At 34.2% G+C, this 21261-nt stretch overlaps 1 protein-coding gene across 1 annotated transcript; it reads left to right on the top strand.

Moving 5' to 3' along the window:
* Positions 1-10834: 10834 nt before the first annotated feature.
* Positions 10835-14745, top strand: LOC115969969. The gene is made up of 5 exons (XM_031089612.1): positions 10835-11218; positions 11780-13566; positions 13735-13939; positions 14056-14231; positions 14347-14745. The coding sequence occupies exon 2, from the start codon at positions 11786-11788 to the stop codon at positions 13244-13246; it is 1461 nt and encodes a 486-aa protein (XP_030945472.1). The 5' UTR covers positions 10835-11218; positions 11780-11785; the 3' UTR covers positions 13247-13566; positions 13735-13939; positions 14056-14231; positions 14347-14745.
* Positions 14746-21261: the final 6516 nt, after the last annotated feature.

Below are 21261 nucleotides of genomic sequence, written 5' to 3'. Positions count from 1 at the left end.
TTGTATAGCTTTAAGTATTTATCCGGCCACTCCTCTAGCTTTTGTTTATTTTTTTATTTTAAAAATTTTCATAAAGAGTTGAATATTCAAATGGGCTTTGGCATAAAACAATTGATTGGATGGTCTATTGGACTTGAGCATAACCTGAGATAATTTAGACATAAACTCTTATAAAAAGGTTTTAAAAAAAAAGTAAAATATTGAGTTTTATCAAACAATATTTATGTTTGTTTAAGATTTAATATTTTTTATTTGCCTTATGGAAGTTGTGATATAAAAAAGACATTTAAAAATTAGATCTTTATTTTTATTTAGACTATTTTAGTTCATTTTTCTACTTATATTAATTTAATATATTAATTCATATTTTAAATAATTATTAAATTAATTATGACGTCATCACGGTTCGATCCCGGTTTGATCTCGGTTCGACCTCAAAACCCTTGAACCTCTTCCTTTTACGGTTCAATGAACGGTCCGGGTCTGAAAACCTTGATCATACCTTTATCCCGTTGAACAATATATTATCCGAACAAAAAAGAAAAAAAGAAAAAAAAAGACATGAAACTGAACAAGGATTGGGAAACTGATCGAACCCTGCCTAAACCTTGCAGTTTTTAAATTTATCCTAAGTACTTCTCCCTTTCTCTCTCCGTTCACTACAATAATGTTGATTGTATTTGTGTAGCTTTTATATAATATATAATGTATGGCAGGAATGAATGAATGAGTGACTTTTACTTTCTATTTACCATTGAATGAGTGGATTGAATTCGCTACAGTTGATATGATATTTTGATTATAAAAATATAAAAGTGTTGATTGTTAAAATATAACATATTTTATAATTTTTAATAACTTGCTTAATAGTTGAAGGTGATATGATAAAGTTTTCTATTACCATACCTAGGTTGCATTTGAGATAAGCTCATATTAGATAGTTTCTTTTATTATTTAACTTATTTTTCTACTCCTTATGTGTCCCAATGCACTTTTTGGTATTTTTCATAGATCTCTCTGTACTATTTCAGTTAACTTTCAGCTTTATCTACAGTACTTTCAACAAAAAGTTTTCAATTTCAACTAAATAAGTTGATTCCAAATGGACCCTTAACACTACAAGAAATCTGGGTTTAGGTGACGTTTGTAAAACGTCACTAAAAACCCAAAAACATCACTATAGACACAAATGGCCTACAGCGACGTTTTTTTTTTGTGACATTCGAAAACGTCGCAATAGAGCAGTCACTATAGGTCTATTGCGATGTTTCGAAAAACGTCACTATATGGTACTCTTTAGTGGCATTCAAAAACTTTTAGTGACATTTTATAAAACGTAACTAAATAATATAACATTTTCGTTCATGGTGTAAGAAAATACATTTAGCGATATTTTATAAACGTCGCAAATAATCACACCAATAGCGACGTTTCAAAAACGTCACAAAAGCATTTGTCCTTTTGCTTTTTAGTGACGTTTTTAAAACGTCGCAAAACCTACTCATTATTTTTTTTTAAATATTAAAAATGCTATATAAAGCTATTGAAAATTCAACAATAACTAACATATGCTTGCAATAAGCTTGTAATAGATCAAATAGACCTCATCATTATTCCACAATATCAAATGTCCAATGTTAATGAGTCATGGTGCTTGAGAATTTAGTGACAATAAAAAAAACAAATATATATATATATATATATATATATATATATCTATATAATAACTAATACCCGAAACGTTTGACTTTTTGTTGACCGCGTCTCATTGCACCACATGGCTATATAAATTAACGACACATATGCAATTAAAACACAAAAAGTATAATTTTTCGTTTGGAAAACCGTTTCAGTACTATTTTCCTACTGTTGGTGTACAGTTGCATCATTCCGTTGGATAGTTATTAATTTAACACCGTTCCTTATAAATTTTCACTTTATATTTTCTTTAGACCCCCAAAAAAAACAAGAATTCATTCTTCACCCTCTCTCTTTATCAGCAAACTTTTGGGGTTTGAACGCCATGTTCTGTTTTAGTATTTTGATTCAAGTTACTGAGCCAGCAAATGTAGAAAGAGACTTTTGCAAAGAGTGCAAGGGTAGAAAGAGGCTTTTACCCTTTACAATGGGTAGTGTTGGAAAAGGCAATACAAAATTTAGAGTTTTTTTTTTTTTTTGAACAATATTTTCATTTAATTGTTATTATTGTATGCATTTGATAGTTTATGATTTTAAATCATCAAATGTAGATTTTTTTTTTCCAACTTAGGAGATGTGGGTAGTTTTTTTGGGTTGATTATAGAATTTGAGAATTTGGGGATGATGAAATTGTCGATGTTAAATGATTTGGTCGAATGGGTTGTTGGATTAGGATATGGTGCAGGGGTTGGATCAAATTAATAGAGCCGAAATATTTCATAACGGCACCTAATCCGGTACAGAAACACCTATGTTTTGTGCTGATTTAAAAATCGACCTACACTAGAAAACATATTGGATTTTCGCCGGAAATTTCATACCGGACATAAACCAGAAAAACAAAAAGGTTTTCAGATATAAAAATCTCTCTCTCCATTCTTTGTAACTTACTGAGTACCGACTAGCTCTTGCTCGCGTTGTCGTCATCATCAACATGTTTTCGTTGTAGTTGTCGCCACGCCACACCATGTTCCTTCTCCACCTTCTTCTTTCTTCTTCGGCTCCCACATATTATAAAAAACGTTTCCTTCTTTTGCTTCTTTTTCAATGTGTCTCTTTGTTTCTATTCAATCTTGCTTTTTGGTTTTTTGTGTGGTATGTAATCATTAATGCCACGGACAACCCCACCAACGTGAGCTTCATTTCAAAATCAAACTTTTTTTAATAAAAAAAATAAATTTCTCTTATCATTTTGTACTGACCGGCTGGTTGACACACGCAAAAAAGTTTAGAGCCACATAGTTTTCACAATTTTTTGCAACAATTACATCTTGGTAAAATGTGATGGATGAAGTAAAAATAATGAGTTTATATGTTATTGATGATTAAATATTCATAATTTTTTGCATCAAAATTATGATAAAAAAATTATAGAATAATTTGTGATACTAAAACTACGCAACTACAAGTGAATATATTGTAAAATTATGTTATATATATTATACACCACGTCAAAATTGTCTTTGCTCATTGTTTTGTTTCTATTAATTCTTTGTCCTTAAAGTATGTGAATTTTTTTTCATAGCTTTTCTTTCTTTTGTATTTCATATTCTAATTTAATTTAATTTTTTGTTTACTTGATCTTTTTCATTTAGTAATTGAATGTTTCATATTGAGATTAGGGATTTTTGAGATTGGAATCCTAATATGTAATTAAAGAAAAATGAAAAAAAAAAAATTGTTTAGATCTTCTTTTAAAAATTTATGGAAGTTACATTTGCAAAACATTTATATACATTTTAGAAAAAACAATTACTAAAAACTGTGCTCACTTAACGTTGATCACAAAAGAGTTACAATATTGGCTTAATAGATTTTTTTTATGAACGAATAATACTTAATTTATTATTTAGGTTTTTTTTTAAAATAATTTATTATGTAGGTTCAATTACTAAAATTTGTAGTTACCTTTAAATATATTGTGCAATTATGATATGATGAATATTGTAAATAAAATAAGATTAAATAATATTTTATACTCAAAATCTTTCCCATGGATTGCACGGTTTTGCAACTACCATATAATATATTTGGATGACATCATGTTTTTCTAAACTTCATTTCTCTTTGTGGTGTATTGGCTGCTTTTTAGTTCGGACTCATCAAAGTTTGGTGAAAATTAAATTATGTGTCATTTTGGTTTAATTTATTTTTTGGCTTCTTAAAAATAAGATTTTAAAAAAAATTATTATTAGAACAAAGTGGATGTGAAATTAAAAAAACAAAAAAAGAACAAAGTGGACGTATTTAATAGAAAAATTAACACTATATTTTTTAAGATCTCATTTTTATAAGTTTCTCGTGCATCGCACGGGTTAGCGACTAGTATATATATATATATATATATATACACATATAAAGAGCATTTAGTTGAGATTATTTACACATTAGTGGGTAGTGAGCTTTTAAAAAAAATTAATTTCAAGCTAGCTAAACCACAAAACTAATAACAAAAAAATTCAAAATCTACATACTACAGAAAAATTGTAGGAAAAAAAAAGAAAGAAAAAGAAAAACCAAGATTTACAAACTTGTAGATAAACTTACAATGATTTAGCCTTTGATGCTCAAGTCTTTTTGCTCAAAAATCCAAATTTGAATAAGAGTTTTCTGTACCAAACTCCAACCAAAACAAGCAAACAAAAAAAATTAGCACAAAAGTTTCATGACCTATTAAAGAAAAACTAAATCAAAGCAAATTCATAAGCCAAAATACAAAGACTCCAGGACCCATTAAAGAAAAACTAAATCAAAGCAAACCCATAAGCCAAAACACAAAGACTTACACTTTAAAGAAACTTGAACACCAAAAAAGAGGGAAAAAAGACTGGTAGTGGCAGTAGGTGGTGGCTAGAGAGGGAGGAACTCGTACATCAATGGGTTGGCCGTGGCAGCAATGGCTGGTAATGGCTAAGTGTGAAGAAGTGATAAGGGTGGGGGGGGGGGGGAGAATATGGAAGTAGGAAGGGAAGTTTGTTTGAGAAAGAAAAAGAATGATAAGAAAGAAAAATGACTGAAAAAACGTGTAAGGAAAGGAGACCAAAAATAAAAGAGGACAAAATGGTGGGAACTTTCCCACTTAGTAAAATTTTGAATGGGAAACATATAGCGACGTTTTGAAAACGTCGCTATATATTTATCCAAAACAAAAAGAAGAAATGGTGGGAACTTTCCTACTCAGTGAAATTTTGAACTGGAAAAGGATGAAAATTTTGGGGAAACATATAGCGACGTTTTTGAAAACGTCGCTATATGTTTATCCAAAACGTTGCTATTTGTTCCCCTGAAATTTTTTGAAAAATATGGTCTGAGTTCTTTAAAAACTATAGCGACGTTTTCTAAAAACGTCGCTATAAACAAAAAATACGCCACTAAAACTGTACTTTTTGCGGCGTTTTAAGAAACGTTGCTATTTTTGGGTTATAACGACGTTTTTGGAAAAACGTCGCGAAAGGATCACTCTTTAGCGGCGTTTTTTAAAAACGTCACAATATACTACTTATAGTGGCGAATTTAAAAACGTCGCTAAAAAAAACGTCGCCTAAATCCAGATTTCTTGTAGTGTAAACATAGTTTATACTTTACTGATCATAAACTGCAAGTAACTTGTCTATAATTGATGCAAAGCATGAAAAATGTTCAATATTTAGAAACTAGTGTTCAATCCTTTGTCTCAATTGTTAAATCTTTAGATATAGAACTCTCTAGAAGGGCTAAAAAGTTTATTATTACTCTTGTAGTTGCAACCATTTCTATAGAATATATATTTTCAACCATGAAACTTGTCAAAATGAAATTTTGTACAAGCTAGAAATGAGTTTTTTTATTTTTTTTTTATTTTTTATTTTATTTTTTTTTAGTGATTATTTAAATGTGTACATAAAAAAGTGTTTTTTTATAGAAAATTTGGTAACATGAAGGAACTAATGCCACAACTTTAGTCGGTTAAAGTTAACTTATAAATCAAGTATTTTTTTTTTCTTTGTACATACGATTTTTGTTATAGTCATCTTAGCCACCCTGGAAAGATTTTTGGCTCCGTCACTGGTGCTAGACAAGATACTAAAACATTGGTTGAAAACTCTAATTAATCACAGCTTTCTAAAATGACTTTTCCTCGATAGAGACATCGCTGATAACGAATGGTTGAAATGATCAATTTAAAGCTACATTCAAAGGAAAAGAAAGAAAACAAGGGTTTGCAACCCCAGAGATTGACATGTCAAAAGCATGTGACAAAATGAGACGTGAAAGCTCAAATTTGTGTATAAACACAAGAGCTTGTTTAGACCCCCAATTAAAAGTTACGGATCGGTTGCTTTTACCCTAACTTAAACTAAGTGTGGAATAAGAGTAAATGCATGCGAACAACCGATAAACTACTCTAAACCATATTCATTTAATATCAATAATAAAAGAAAAGCTTAAAGAGTAGGGAAAAAGGATGCAAACATAAGATAACATCAAGATATGTTATCGAAGAGAAAACTGAAGAACTCAGCAAAAAACCTCTTTGTTGCCCTCCAAGTGATAAATCAATCCACTAAAGAATAAGTTGGAGTACATAAATAACAAAAAACCCTCCAAGCCTAGTCTACCTCCCATGTACTTAAGCCTTCCAAGCTCCCGCTACCAACTAACTTCTTGGAACCTTGTCTTTTCTAGCTTTCCTGAATCCCGCAATTCAACCCAATTGCATCTGCCAACGATTGACTTCTTTCAATGTTTCCCAGTAGCACCAAAACCTCACTTGACACTCGGATTGGGTGTGGTAAGTGTTTGGGCTATTAACCTCTCAAGGATAGAGAGATGGAGAGGTAGGAGTAAAGGAAAACCACAAGAAAATGTGTAGATGATTGTGGGTGTAATAATCTCTAACTCTCAAGTATGTATGCTAAGGTTTTCTCTCTGGAAAACACTCTTTACAATATGTAGGTAATGAGGGTATATATAGTGTGAGTAAAGACTTGGTGGAGCACAAATGACAAAATAGCAAAACAAAATGTTTCACGAGTATTTCGCGAGAAGGCCTTATCCGCGAGACACTCGCGAAAACTCCAGGCTGTCATGACTCTTAGCATTCCAGTCATGTTCTCAACATGAGGTTACTTCTGGGGTTAGCTTCTTGTGAGCTTCTTGTGAAATCCACTTGATGTTTAATACAAACTTGAGTCTGCACACTCTCTCTCACACATAACCCTTACAATAAAAATCCCACATAAATACAGGAAAAAATGATTGAATAGAATTACAATCAAATTTGACACAGAATTAGAGCCAACAAAAAATAGTTGTAAATAACAACTTCACAAGATCGAATTAAATCACTATTATGATCAAATTAGTCGGGTTTTAGCAATCACAAGATACACCTACGAGCATAGTGTTTCACTACAGTCACTAATGAAATGTTAATTAATTAATGGGGGCAATCACTTCATCCTAAAAGAGGTTTATGACATGAAAACCCACCTCACCTTTGGTTTTTCAACAACTTAGCCCATATCCAGGGCGGCTCTTGCTTTAGTCTAGTTAGGCGACCGCTTAAGGCCCTCAAATGGAGGAAGTTTCCCAAATTTTAACCAATTTAGTTAGTTCTTTAGTTTTAAAAAATTAAACAAGTGAAATTTGTAAAATGAATAAATTAAACCCAAAATTATTGCCAAAAAAAAAAAAGGAGAAAAAGATTCAAAGAAAAAAAAACAAAATAAAGGAAAGAAGGCCCCAGTGTAAGAGTAATAAATTATATCCGAAATATTTTAAAAATAGAAACAAAAATGATTAATTCTTTTTGTGACTAGAAGCTGAAATCTCTCTCTCAACAAAACAAAACAAAACAAAAGTTTGAGCTAAAATATGGGCCATATTTGAGTCAGGTTTTGAGCAAGCTTGCTTATCATAAGTTTCATCACTGTTGTGCTCAAATTAGTAGGGTTTTGCCATCAAAATACACTTGCTAACATAGTGTTTCACTAGAGTCACTTATATAGTGTGGATTAATGGGGCAACCACTGAACCACTAAATCCTTTAAACCCAAATCCCAAAAGAGACTTGAGGCAAGTGAGTCTCACCTTATCTCTTCATTCTAGTCTCAAACCTTTTGTCACAGGAACTTAGAAAACATGTCTAAAATGGGCATAAACCTTGTGATGTGGGTTGTTGGACCTATATTTAAGCTATAGTTTTAGTAGGGACGAAGGGCCGTTTGGTTAGAGATTTCTAGTATTGTTGTTTAAGTACTGTGGAAATATGTGTGGGTTAAAAAGTGTTGTAAAAATACGTGTTTCAGTGTATAAACATGGAAAATTGTTGTTTAAAATTTAGTACCCAACAGCCCCTAAGACTCTGGATATTGGTAGGTATAAATAGGAGAGTCTACAGTTTTTTTTTAAAAAAAAAAAAAAAAAAACTAAATATCAAATAACTAAAGAACCAATCTTAGTAAATTGTTGCCTTGTGGATTGTTTCTTTAAAGTGTAAGTCATTTCTTCTTCATTGTGCTTGTCAAGTATGTGAGACATTAGGGCCAATTGTTTTCAGGACACCATCATAAGAAAAAGCTAGTTAAGATACTATAAGGCGTCTGCCTGTTCTATCACTGAACTCATTTTGAAACAGGTCCATGGTCCACCTGTTCTATTCTTGAGGGTCATTTTTCTTCTTCTCTTTTTATTTTTTTATTAATATGTGGTCTGATAGCTGTAGTTAAGTAAATTTGAAATCTAGCATATTCAGATGCTATGTTAATTCTGGGATTTCAATTATGTTGAGATTGCTTTTAGTAATGGGGCAAATGATTTGAGAATAATGTAAATATTATTGAAACCAACAGCAATAAAAAATACAAAAAAAAAAACATGCAGCAAGAAGTTGCAGACACAACAAAGTAATTTTGGCAGACAGAAACACCAATTGACCCAAATCAATTTTCACAATTACAATAATATCACAAGCCTTGTCTTCACATACACCAACACTTCAGATCTATATCATCATCCACAATCAATTTTCAATTGACCCAAATCAATTTACACACCAACACTTCAAATCTATATCATCATCCACAATCAACTTGCAAATATTAACAAAGAAAAAACAGATTAAAGTACCAACGACGGCGATGGCGACGAGGCACAGAGTGAGCTGCGACGGGGACGAGGGAGAGAGGCAGAGATGAGCGTGAGAGAGTGAGCTGCGATCTGGGTTGAGCTGCGACGGCAACGAGGGAGAGAGGTAGAGACGAGAGAGTGATTGAGACTTTAAGAGAGTGAGGAAGAGATCTGGGCTGAGCTGCAACAATGCGACGGCGACGAGGGAGAGAGTGATTGAGAGAGTGAGGATTGAGGAAGAAATCTGGGCTGAGCTGCGACAGTGCGACAGCGACAAGGGAGAGGCAGAGACGAGAGAGTGATTGAGACTTGAGAGAGTGAGGATTGAGAGTGATTTTTGAGAGAGGCAGAGACGAGTGAGGATTGAGAGAGGGTTAAAAAAAAAAAAGGTGGAATGACGCCGTATAGGGGAAAAAAAAAAAAAAAAAAAAAAAAAAAAGGCTGAAACAAGGGAACCGTCCGAACCGTGTGAACCGGTCACGGTTCACAGACTCGGACGGTCGGACTGCGGTCCGGACGGTTCCATGCTTTTTTCGCATGGAACGGTTCCTTACCTTAAATGGACCGTGAATCTGAACGGTTTCCGGGTTTTCCGGTCGGACCGTACGGTCCGGTCCGGGTTTAACAACCTTGGTATTTTGAACATCATCGCTATAGGGAAATTTCAGGTCAAATGGATGTATTCAGCTACATCCGTTGTTATAATTACCTACAAATCATTTCACTAAGTACCATAAATCTTGATGAAGCTAATAAAATAAATAAATTATGTGGTTGATCAGAATTTCTGAATAATGCTGGAGAAATCAAATGAAAACACAAATTATAATACAGTTATACTCTACAAAGTACACTATGATATACTTGAGTCAGGCAAAACCTTGTTCATTATTTAAAGAAACAAATTTATCCCAGAGATAAAGAGAACAACAGTAATGCAATGCACCAAACATGAAAGATAGAAAAATCATCCATTTAACATTAGCACATGACATTTGGGATTATAAAAAATAGCATGAGTATTTTATGAAGCTTTTCAAGTGACAAGCAGAAGTGAAATATTAATTTTGTGAAATGCATTCAAGGTTGCTTTGCATTGAATGATTGTCTTGTATGGAGGTGGCCAAGGTCAACTCCACAGAACCCTAACATGTATGTTAATTGGCCAAGGTTGCTTCGCATTGAATGATTATGTTAATTGAATGATTGTCTTGTTGTAATAGTAGTTGAAAATGAAAAAAAGTAGATTGTGACAATTTCAATAAATAAATAATAATATTGATGGTCCTCATAATATATATGATCTATTATTGATGGGAGTTAGAATTTTTAGAGTTTAGACCCATGGTTTTTGGATTTTTTTTTTTTTTTTTTTTTTTACTGATTGTTTTGAGGTGTTACAAAAGTTTAGGAATTTCTTATGCACATGTAACTGGTACACAAATTTCTCATTAACCAAAAATGAGTTCCCTAAAAATGAGTTCCAATGAAATAACACTTAATGATTCTTGTTGGCATCAGCGGTGACTTCAGTTATGTGGTTGCAGATTTTTATTACAAACTAAAATAATAATAAAATACTCATATTTGGTGTGTAATATAATATTTAGCTTTCTTCTACATCTTACATGTGTACATGATTGTACTACATTGTGTACATGTGGTCCAATCTTCTAAATCTTACCGTACTTCTTCTTTATTTTTGCTTCTTAATGGGAGTTTCAGTTTCTTCATCTTCCACCATGGAATTTAAACCCGGACCGGACCGTACGGTTGGACCGTAAAACCCTCGAACCGTTCACATCTACGGTCCATTTAAGGTGAAGAACCGTTCCATGCGAAAAAAGCATGGAACCATCCGGACCGCGGTCCGACGGTCCTATTCTGTGAACCGTGACCGGTTCGGACGGTTCAAACGGGCTGCCTTGTTTTAGCTTAAAACGGCGCCGTTTCGTCCTTTTTTTTTTTTTTTTTTTTTTCCCCTAATACGGTGTCATTTGGCTTTCTGATTGAATAACCCTCAGTCCCTTAAACGAAACCCTCATTCCCTCACTCTCTGCCTCTTCCTCACTCTCTCATCTCTGCCTCTCTCTATCGTCGATGTCGCTGTCGCAGCTCAGCTCAGCCCATTCTCTCAATCACTCTCTCGTCTCTGCCTCTCTCTATCGTCGACGTCGCTGTCGAAGCTCAGCTCAGCCCACTCTCTCAATCACTCTCTCGTCTCTGCCTCTCTCTGTCGTCGACGTCGTAGCTCAGCCCAGATCGCAGCTCAGCCAAGATCGCACGCTCATCGCAGCTTATCGCAGCTCAGCTGTCACTCTCACGCTCATCGCAGCTCAGCCGTCGCTCATCGTAGCTCAGCCGTTGCAGCTCACTCTCTTCCTCTTCCTCCTCCTCCGCCACCAATTAGGTGAGACCCATTGGCTACTCTCTTTTTTTTTACTATTTACTAATTTCATTGCTTCAAATTCTTTTTTCTTTTATTTGACTCTTTCACCCATCATTTTATCAATATCTGATTGCTGATTTATTATAAACCCAATTTTCATTTCCAATTTTATTATAAAAAAAAAAGTTGCTTTTTTTATTTTTTAGAATCAGTTTAATTTCTGTGTTTACACAGTTGAGGCTTTTTATTTGTGGAAAAACTAACTATGTGTGTTTTGATGTATTTTTATTTTTATTTTTTTGTATACTTGTGAGTCTGATTGTAATTCAACAATTAGTGGCAAAACTAACTGTGTGTGTTTAAATGTATTTATTGGATACTTGTGAGTCTGTTTGTAATTCAGCAATTGTGGCAAAACTAACTATGTGTCTTTTGATCTATTTATTGAGTACTTGTTAGTCTAATTGTAATTCTGCAATTTGTGGCAAAACTAACTATGTGTGTTTTGATGTATTTTTTGAATATCTATATTTCAAAAATTGATGGGTCTGTGCGTGTTTGACTGGTTGTTTTGTCTTTTAGATTAAAATGGAAACAGAGACCGGGTCTACTCCATCACATGAAGTTGAATCCAATGTAGTGGAATCTTGCTCAAGAGTAAGGGAAAAGGTTGATCCGGCTCGGGAACATTTTAGCCTTGGGTTGGATGAGGAGGGACGGAATATTTTTACATGTGTGTATTGTAGGCAAACATATAAAGGTGGAGGTATTAATAGGATGAAAAAACACCTTGCGGGGATAAAAGGTGATATTGGATCGTGTAAAAAGGTTTCTCATGATGTGAGATACCAAATGTTGGAATATGTGAAGGAGTTTGAGTTGAAGAAAAAAGCTGAGAAACAATGTCAAGAAGAAATGTTTAATGTGCCTTCCATAAATAGTGATTTGCAAGAAGATGATGATGTTCAAGAAGTATTTAGTAGTGGGTTGCCTAAAAAACCTATCTTAGGTAAAAGAAAGGGTACAAAGCCAGTGGATAATTACTTTGCTCCAAGAACTACTCCAGGAGCTCAACCTGGTCTTAAAAGTATATTCCAAAGCAAAGAAAGGGTGAGGCAAGCTGATATGGCTATTGCAAGGTTTTTGTATGACAATTGCATTCCTTTTAATGTAGTGAATTCAATGTACTACCAAATGATGATTGATGCCATAGCTGTTGCTGGTCCTGGTTACAAAGGTCCATCTTATCATGCTGTACGGGTCCCTTTGTTGAGGGATAATAAGAAAGAAGTTCAGTTGTTGGTTGAGTCACAATGTAGGCATTGGGCAAAAGTTGGATGTACACTTATGGCTGATGGTTGGACAGATACTAGACATAGGTCATTGATTAATTTCCTTGTTTATTGTCCTAGGGGAATGGTATTTGTAAAATCAGTTGATGCCTCAGATATTGTGAAGAATACCAGAAACTTGTTTAAATTGTTTGATGAAGTAGTTACATGGGTTGGTCCAAAAAACATAGTTCACTGGGTTACTGATAATGCTTCCAATTATGTACCTGCTGGTAAATTGTTGTGTGAAAAGTATAAAACTATTAGTTGGTCTCCTTGTGCAGCACATTGTCTGAATCTTGTGTTGCAGGATATGGGAGACATGCCTCATGTGGAGAGACTAAAAAATCGTGTAACCAAAGTTACAGTTTTTATTTATAATCATGTAGCTTTGATTGCTTGGTTGAGGAAGAGACCTGGTTGGATAGATATTGTACGTGCAGGAGCAACAAGATTTGCTACTACTTTCCTTTCATTTGGAAGCCTTCATGTGCATAAGCATGACTTGCAAGTCTTAGTGACTAGCAAGTTCTTTGTGGACAACAGATTGGCAAGAGAGTCAAAGACAAAAGAAGTAGTTTCTATCATTTTGGATAATTCTTTTTGGGATGATATTAATGTTCTTGTCAAGATTTCATCGCCACTCATTCGTTTGTTACGGATTGTTGATTCTGATCAAAGGCCTGTAATAGGATATGTGTATGAGTGGCATGCATAGAGCACGGTTGGGAATCAAGAAGATCTTCTGAATGAAGAAGCACTTGTACAAGCCATACACCTCAATTATAAAAAACCGTTGGGACAAGCATTTGCATAAAGATCTTCATGCTGCTGCATATTGGTTAAATCCCGCTTTTCAATATGATGAGGAGAATTTTTGTCGGAAACGAGTAGTAAATATGGCTATTTTGGACTACATTGGGACAAAATATGACGGTGATCAAGAAAAGGTAATTAAGAAAACCCAATATTTTTGAGACCGTATTGGGAGCTTTGATAGAGATCTTGCATTGTCAACAAGCAAGACCACTCATCTAGGTGAGAAGTAATTAGTTTACTTTAATACTATAAACAAATCTTAGTTTTTTTGTTCATGATGAAAGTTAGTTTTGTTACTATAATTAGAATAACTGAAGTGATTATTCAATTGAAAGTTTGTTTGTTTATGTTGATTAATATTAGATTACATTGTGTTATGAAAATCAGATGAATGGTGGAAGTTGTGGGGTGCTGATGCTCCAAGCTTGCAAAAATTGGCAATTAGAATCCTTAGCCAAACTTCCGCCTCTTCTGGATGTGAGCGTTGTTGGAGTTTATTTTATCAAATACATTCTAAGAGGAGAAATAGGTTGAAGCATCAAAGGCTCAATGGTCTTGTATTTGTTAATCATAACTTGCGATTGAGACATAGGTAATTAAATGCTATATTTTGTCATTATATTAATTTTTAAGAAGTCATTTGTATAATGTAATTGTTAGTTACTAATTATGTTCAAATTCCAATAATGAGCATGACATTTTATGCAGGCTTTACAACAAAAAGTTTAATTTTGATCCCATTGATTATGCAAGTATCGACAAAATTGATTTTTGGGTATTTGTGGAAGAGGAAGATCCATTTCTTAATTATGAAGAGTTGGAGAATGCAATTTATGAATAGGGTGCATATCCAGCAAATGTAGAGGCTTCTTCTAATATTGAAGGTTAGTTTATATGTAAACAATTTGATAACCTATAGTGATTTTTCTTTTATCTTTTTCAAACTTGTATAAACATTATAATAATTTTTCTTTTTATTTTGTTCAAAATTGTGTGTAGAATCTATAGATGATAGCAGTGAGGTTGAAGGAATTGATTTGGGAACATTTGGACAACCTATTGGCCCTCCTCCTGGATTTCCAAGGAATGATGACGAGCATGATAACTTTCATGACATTGATGATTTATGATCATAATAATTCTGTTTGAACTTTGAAGTTCAATTTTGTATTTTAGAGATAATTTCTGTCTTTTTGTAAGACACAGTGTGTAACTTGGAGTTTGAAGTTTTATTATTGTTTTTTAGAACTAAGTTTTATGTATTTTTGTAAGAAACAATGTGTAGTTGTGTACTATAACTTGGAGGCTTGTTTATGTATTTTTACTTTGTACTTTTAAGTTTTATGGACTACATTGGCTAGTTTGGACTACATTGGGGTGTGAATTTTGGTAATAGAAGCAGTACTAGTACCAGTACTTTATCTATGGTTGCTTAATTAATTATTAGTTATTTATGTTTTACCTTTGTGTTAGTATAGTTAATTAGTAAGAGTAAGGTCTTTTTGTGCTTTTGTAATAGAAGCAGTAATAGTACTTTGTAGCTCGTGCATGTCTGAGCTGGAATTTGGATATACCTGTAATGCATGTGCATGAAAGTACTTGGATGAAGATTTCATTGCAAGCCCACTCTCTTGAGATCTAGCGAGGGCTATGTAGATGAATATATTATATATAGATACTTCAAACTAATAATTTACTAAGCTTTGCCTTTTTCTCAGCTTGTGAATGCATTTGTGTATGTCTGTTGGCTGTCTTGAAAGTAAATTAGACTAATTTAGTTAATTTTTCTATTTTTTTATTAATTTAATGTTTTTATATATATTTAAAATAATTATTAAATTAATTATGACGTCATCACGGTTCGACCCCGGTTCGACCTTAAAAACCTTGAACCTCTCCCTTTTATGGTTCAATGAACGGTCCAGGTCTGAAAACCATGTCTTCCACTGCTTGCTAAAGATAGGGTAGCTTTCTTTTCATTACTTGCTTTGTGGGAAATGCACTTGTGTGTAATATATGATTACAAAAAATAAAAAGTGTATTCCCTAATCTAGCTAGCTACGGCTGCCTAATAGTTGCATTTCTTATAAATGCATCTAAAACGATATACCTATAGCTGCATTTTTAAAAATGCAGCTATAGGTCCCTCTGTAATAAGTTCTGATTACAAACAGAAGGGACCTATACTTATTACAAACTGAGGGGACCTATAGTTGAGTTTTTAAAAACACTGCTATATTAGTTAAAGTTAAAGATTTTTGGATATATATATATATATATATATATATATATATTACATTTTACATTTACTAAAAGAAGTGGCAAATGATCATTGAGACTGTTTGGATGACCTTATTTTAATTGTTTTATTTGTTTAAAAATATGACTATAGTTACAATAAGTGAGGCTTTAAAAAGTTTACATATCAAATTAAAAAATTCCAACAATTATGCTTAAAATATTCGACAACAACTCACATTAAGTTATGCTTGATTTAGTGTTATTATTTACAAAATTGAAAGCATAGGTTTCTCTTGAAGTAGTGTTATACATATGTCTGTGAATATCTAAGCATAGTTAGGTATGTCTGTTCGTAACAAATCACCTATTCTTAACAAATTTTCTGAAATGAATCTACTTTTAAGGTTTATTGGCTCCGCATTACTAAATGTTGTTGTAAATCAGATTTTGTAAATCTTGTGTACCAATGGATAAAAGTTAGATGAAGAAGAGGAGGGGTGACAGGGAATATATTCAAGGTGTACTTAGCTTTACATGTACGCGATGGGAAGATCTTATGTCCTTGTACCAAATGTGTGAACTTGAATTTAGTACCGCCCAGGGTGGCACATGAACATTTGTGGAGTAAGGGGATGCTTGGAAGTTACACACATTGGAAATTTCTTGGGGAATCGGCAGCTGCGCCAACAGCCCCCAAATGTGGGAGTAGTCATGTGCAAGACTCCCATGAACAATACGGTGACTTCCGAGGGATGTTGCATGCCCCACAAATGAAATGGCAGTCGAACCAATGGGACAAGGTGAAATTGAGCAAAAACCGACTGAAGTTTCAAATGATGGTGCACAAAAGTTTTAGAAAATGATAGATGATGTGGACAAACCTTTATATGCTGGTTGTACGAAATTTAACATATTCTTATCCATCATTGTGTTGTTCTAGTTGAAGACTCTTTGTGGTTGGACGAATAAGTTGTACGTTTTTAGACCACTTAAAACACAACTAGATTAACCTAAGTAATTAGCCAAGTAATTACTTAGTCAAATTATCAAGTCTAGGTTTACACACATATATCATATTATTGTAAAGTGCGGAAAAAAAAGAACACAACAATACGATAACTCAGGAAAACCAAACCGGTAAAAAACCTGGGGAGGATTTAACTTAGCTATCCTCAAGGTAAAACTGAATCCACTATGAAAGAATTGAAGTTTACACAATAGCGACTTAGACTACTAACATTCTATTGCTACCTCATGTGGGAAACTTACTACCACGACCATGTGACAGCTCCGAGTCCATGGACTACTTCTTTCTTGGATTCCCAGCAAGTACAAGCACCCCCGCTTATGTATCTTTAAGCTCTTAATGCAGCAACTGAATCTATCACCAAGTTCTTGACATAATCTTGAAACTTGGAAACCCTATGAGAAATGTGAAGGCAACCATCTCTTGATCTCACAAAAGATTCACACACACAGCATATGGAGCATCTCCAAAACGTGGTTAGGGTTTTCCCTTTTATACTTAAGACAAAACATAAAACCTTACACATCAAACGGGCTTAGGCGAAGTTGGAAATTTCTGCAAAAAAATAATCTGCACGACTTTCGATTGATCGAGTCTAATTCTCGATCAATTAAGCCAGTCAGAATTGCACAATAAATTCTGTAGTAACTCGATTCCAACTTTACATAAAAAGCAAATACTTTAAGCAAGTCTAAACAAGACTAAAACGTTTTGATCATGGTTTGCCAACATTACAAATTGAAGTTTTAATACATTTAAACCTAAAGTCTTAGGACCCAACAAACTCCCCCTTTGGCAATCCGCGACAAAACATAAACTAAACAAAATTGCTCAAAGTTTACATAAAAATAGCCCATTACAAAAATATAACCCAACACAAAAAATCCAACCTAACTACTATCTATTAGTTGTAAGTGTAGACAGCAGCATGACTAAATCAACCTTTGTATTTCCTAAAACACTTAATAAACACATAAATGCATGTGTGGAAAATACAAGCAAAACAAAAATAACTTCTTGATTTCACATAACACATAATAAAGACATATATCATGAATAACTCATAAATATAAATCATTAAGCAATGTGAAACAAGAAACATATACAAATCAATGTATCTCCCCTTATCATGAATAACCCAATCAAAACAAAGAATACATCATGAGCCAAAAATGTAAATACACAATGAAGCACCTAAATACAATCTAATAGCTCCACAAGCTCCGTAGATACAAAAATCTCCCCCTAACTACAAAAACCCTTTACAAATGTACTCTCCCTTTTTCTAACGAAATGCCAAAGGGCAATCATAATCCATTATCCAAAAAAGGTGGCGGAGGTGATTGTCTCAAATGCTTCAGATCCGCTCTTAAAGCATGAAGCTCATCAAGCATATCCACCAAAATCTGACCATGAGCCACTTGAACGGTCATGACAGTCTCCAACATACGTCGAATGTCTGAATCATCCAAAGTAGAAGGTGGAGGAACATCAACAGTAGCAGCAGGATCAACGGGCCCCTCAGTTGTAGCATCACCTGTAGAAGAAGGAGGAGGAGGGGTGCGACACCAGAAGGCTCTACCCTAGGGCATTTAGAGGTAGCTCTCATCTGAGCAGCCCTCTGCTTAAGAAAGGTGACACCTATAGGAGCTCTGATATGGACAGGCTCGAATGCTAGAAACTTAACTAAACCAAGATGTAAAAGAATCTTGTGAATAAAAATAGGGAAGAACAAAGCATGAGTAGTAGAACTACTCCTATGAACCTCAATCAAAGAACGAATGAAAAGATGAGGAAAGCTAATAGGAGCATCAGTAACAAGGGCATATAAAAATGCATAACGCTCCAAAGAAATGGTGTGCAGATGAGAGATAGGCCAAAAAGAATGACAAGCAATCCTAAAGAAAAGATAGTGAATCGTAGTGAGCTCAGCAGTAGTGATCTAAGGATCAAAACCCCACTGGATAGAAGACCCAGTGGTATAAGACATGATGTCGTCCAAGGGAGGAGACTCATCATAAGGGTAGACAGGATGGTGGACCACTGGTACCCCAAGAGCATCAACCACTACCGAAGTAATGGTGTACCCTACACCCCATACCCAACTCCTCACAAGAGTGTTGGCATCATAGGAGTGGACAGAGAGATTTAAATAAAACTCTCTAATCAAGGTAGCCAGAGGAGGATGAGAAATATCCAATAAAGGTAACCAGCCCCTACGCTCAAAGTTACGCCTAATCTCAGGATCTAGCTCATCTAAAAGAATCTTTCTCTTAGCCTAAATGTTTCTCCTAAGGTTAAGCTTCTCATACGCTACCTGGTTTTCCTCACTCAGGAACCACTCACTATCAAAGTTGGGGGAAGGAGAAGAAGTGAAGGTCCTATTAGCTCTAGTTTTCCTAGGTATGATGCTAAGGAAAGAAAAGAACCAAAAAGGAAACAAAAAAAACCATGGGCAGACTGTAGGTTAATACAGAAAAAAAAAATATATATAGAAATAACAATTCTATATGATGCATGAACATTATCAACACATGATGCATGCCCTGATGCAGTGAGAATAGGTTCAATTTAGGTTTAAAATCACAAAATTGGCTTGAGCATAGAGGTTACAGTAAAAACCCCAAAATTTGAAAAACCCAATTTCAAAAAAACCAAAAATTTGAACAAATTGACCATTATACATGATAGATAACAATTTTTAATGACCAAATCAATCAACCAAACAAGCCAATTTCTTCAAATTAAACCAAATTGAACAAAAACCTAATTTGGATTCATTCAAGCCCTAGAATTTTCAATTTCTCACAAAACACCAAATTGATCAAATCAAACCATCAAGAACAGTTATATACCATCTTATAACAAAAACCCATTAATCAATTTTAAGAAAAACAGCTTGGATCATCAAAAATCCATTGGTTCAAAACACAACTAGATTAACCTAGGTAATTTTCAGCCATCGTTGTGTTGTTCCAGTTGAAGACTCTTTGTGGTTGGACGAACAAGTTGTATGTTTTTAGACCCCTTAAAACACAACTAGATTAACCTAGGCAATCAGCCAAGTGATTACTCAGTAAAATTATCAAGTCTAGGTTAACACACATATATCATATTATTATAAAGTGTGGAAAATAAAGAACACAACAATTTGATAACCTAGGAAAACCAAACCGATAAAAAACCTAGGGAGGATTTAACCTAGCGATCCTCAAGGTAAAACTGAATCCACTATGAAAGAATTGAAGTTTATGCAATAATGACTTAGATCACTAACATCTTATTGCTACCTCGAGTAGGAAATTTACTACCATGACCATGTGATAGCTCCGAGTCCACGGACTACTTCTTTCTTGGATTCCCAACAAGTACAAGCACCCTTGCGTGTGTATCTTTAAGCTCTTAATGCAGCAACTGAATCGATCACCAAGTTCTTGACATAATCTTGAAATTTGGAAACCCAAGTATGTGTGAAGGCAACCACCTCTTAATCTCACAAAAGATTCACACACATAACATATGGAGCATCTCCAAAACGTTGCTAGGGTTTTCCCTTTTATACTTAAGACAACATAAAACCCTACACGTCAAACGAGCTTGGGCTAAGTTGAAAATTTCTGCCAAAAAAAAAAAATTTGCACAACTTTTGATCGATCGAGTCTAATTCTTGATCAATCGAGCCAAATAAAATTGGATAATAAATTCTGCAGTAACTCAATTCCAACTTTACATAAAAACCAAATACTTTGAGCAAGTCTAAACAAGACTAGAATGTTTGGATCATGGTTTGCCAACATTACAAATTGAAATTTTAATACATTTAAACCTAAATTCTTAGAACCCCACACAAGTCATTTACTATGTTGCTTCAAGTCTTGATGGATATGCTTCCTTTAGACGCTAAGTTGCCAAAGGACCATTATGAGGCTAAGAAGATAGTCTGAGATTTGGGTTTGGGTTATGAGAAGATCCATGCTTGTCCCAATGATTGTATGTTATTTTGGAAGGAGAATGTTAACCTCGAGGTGTGTCCTTGTTGCAAAGTTTCAAGGTGGAAAACGAATGAGGCATCCGTTACAGGTAATAATGCCTCATTTAGTAAGGGAAAGAAGAAAGCTACAAAGATCCTACGGTGGTTAACCTTGAAGCCAAGATTGTAGCGATTGTTTTTGTCACCCGACTTGGCTAGTTCTATGAAATGGCATGTTAATGGTCGTACAGATGACGGGGTAATGTGGCATCCTGCTGACTCGGATTCATAGAAAATGTTTGACACTACACATTTATAGTTCTCGTCTAAGCCTTGTAATGTCAGACTTGGATTAGCTACGGATGGGTTCAACCCTTTCAGAATTCTGAGTACTACTCATAGCACTTGTCCTGTCATGCTAGTCCCTTACAATATCCCACCTTGAGTGTGCATGAAACGATCATCCTTGATTCTATTACTAGTTATTCCTGGTCTTACATCACCAGGGATTGTGATAGATGTGTACTTGCAACCCTTAATGGAAGAACTAAGGGAATTATGAAAAGTTGGAGTAGAAGCATATGATGCATCTTCAAAAAATGTATTCCAATTGTGTGCAGCATTGATGTGGACTATTCCTGATTTTCCTACATATGTAGATGTGTCAGGTTGGAGT

This window comes from Quercus lobata, chromosome 12 (assembly GCF_001633185.2).
Source record: "Quercus lobata isolate SW786 chromosome 12, ValleyOak3.0 Primary Assembly, whole genome shotgun sequence".
Lineage (NCBI taxonomy): Eukaryota > Viridiplantae > Streptophyta > Magnoliopsida > Fagales > Fagaceae > Quercus > Quercus lobata.
The sequence above is the reverse complement of the archived record's forward strand: the minus strand, read 5'-3'. Positions and strand labels throughout refer to the sequence as shown.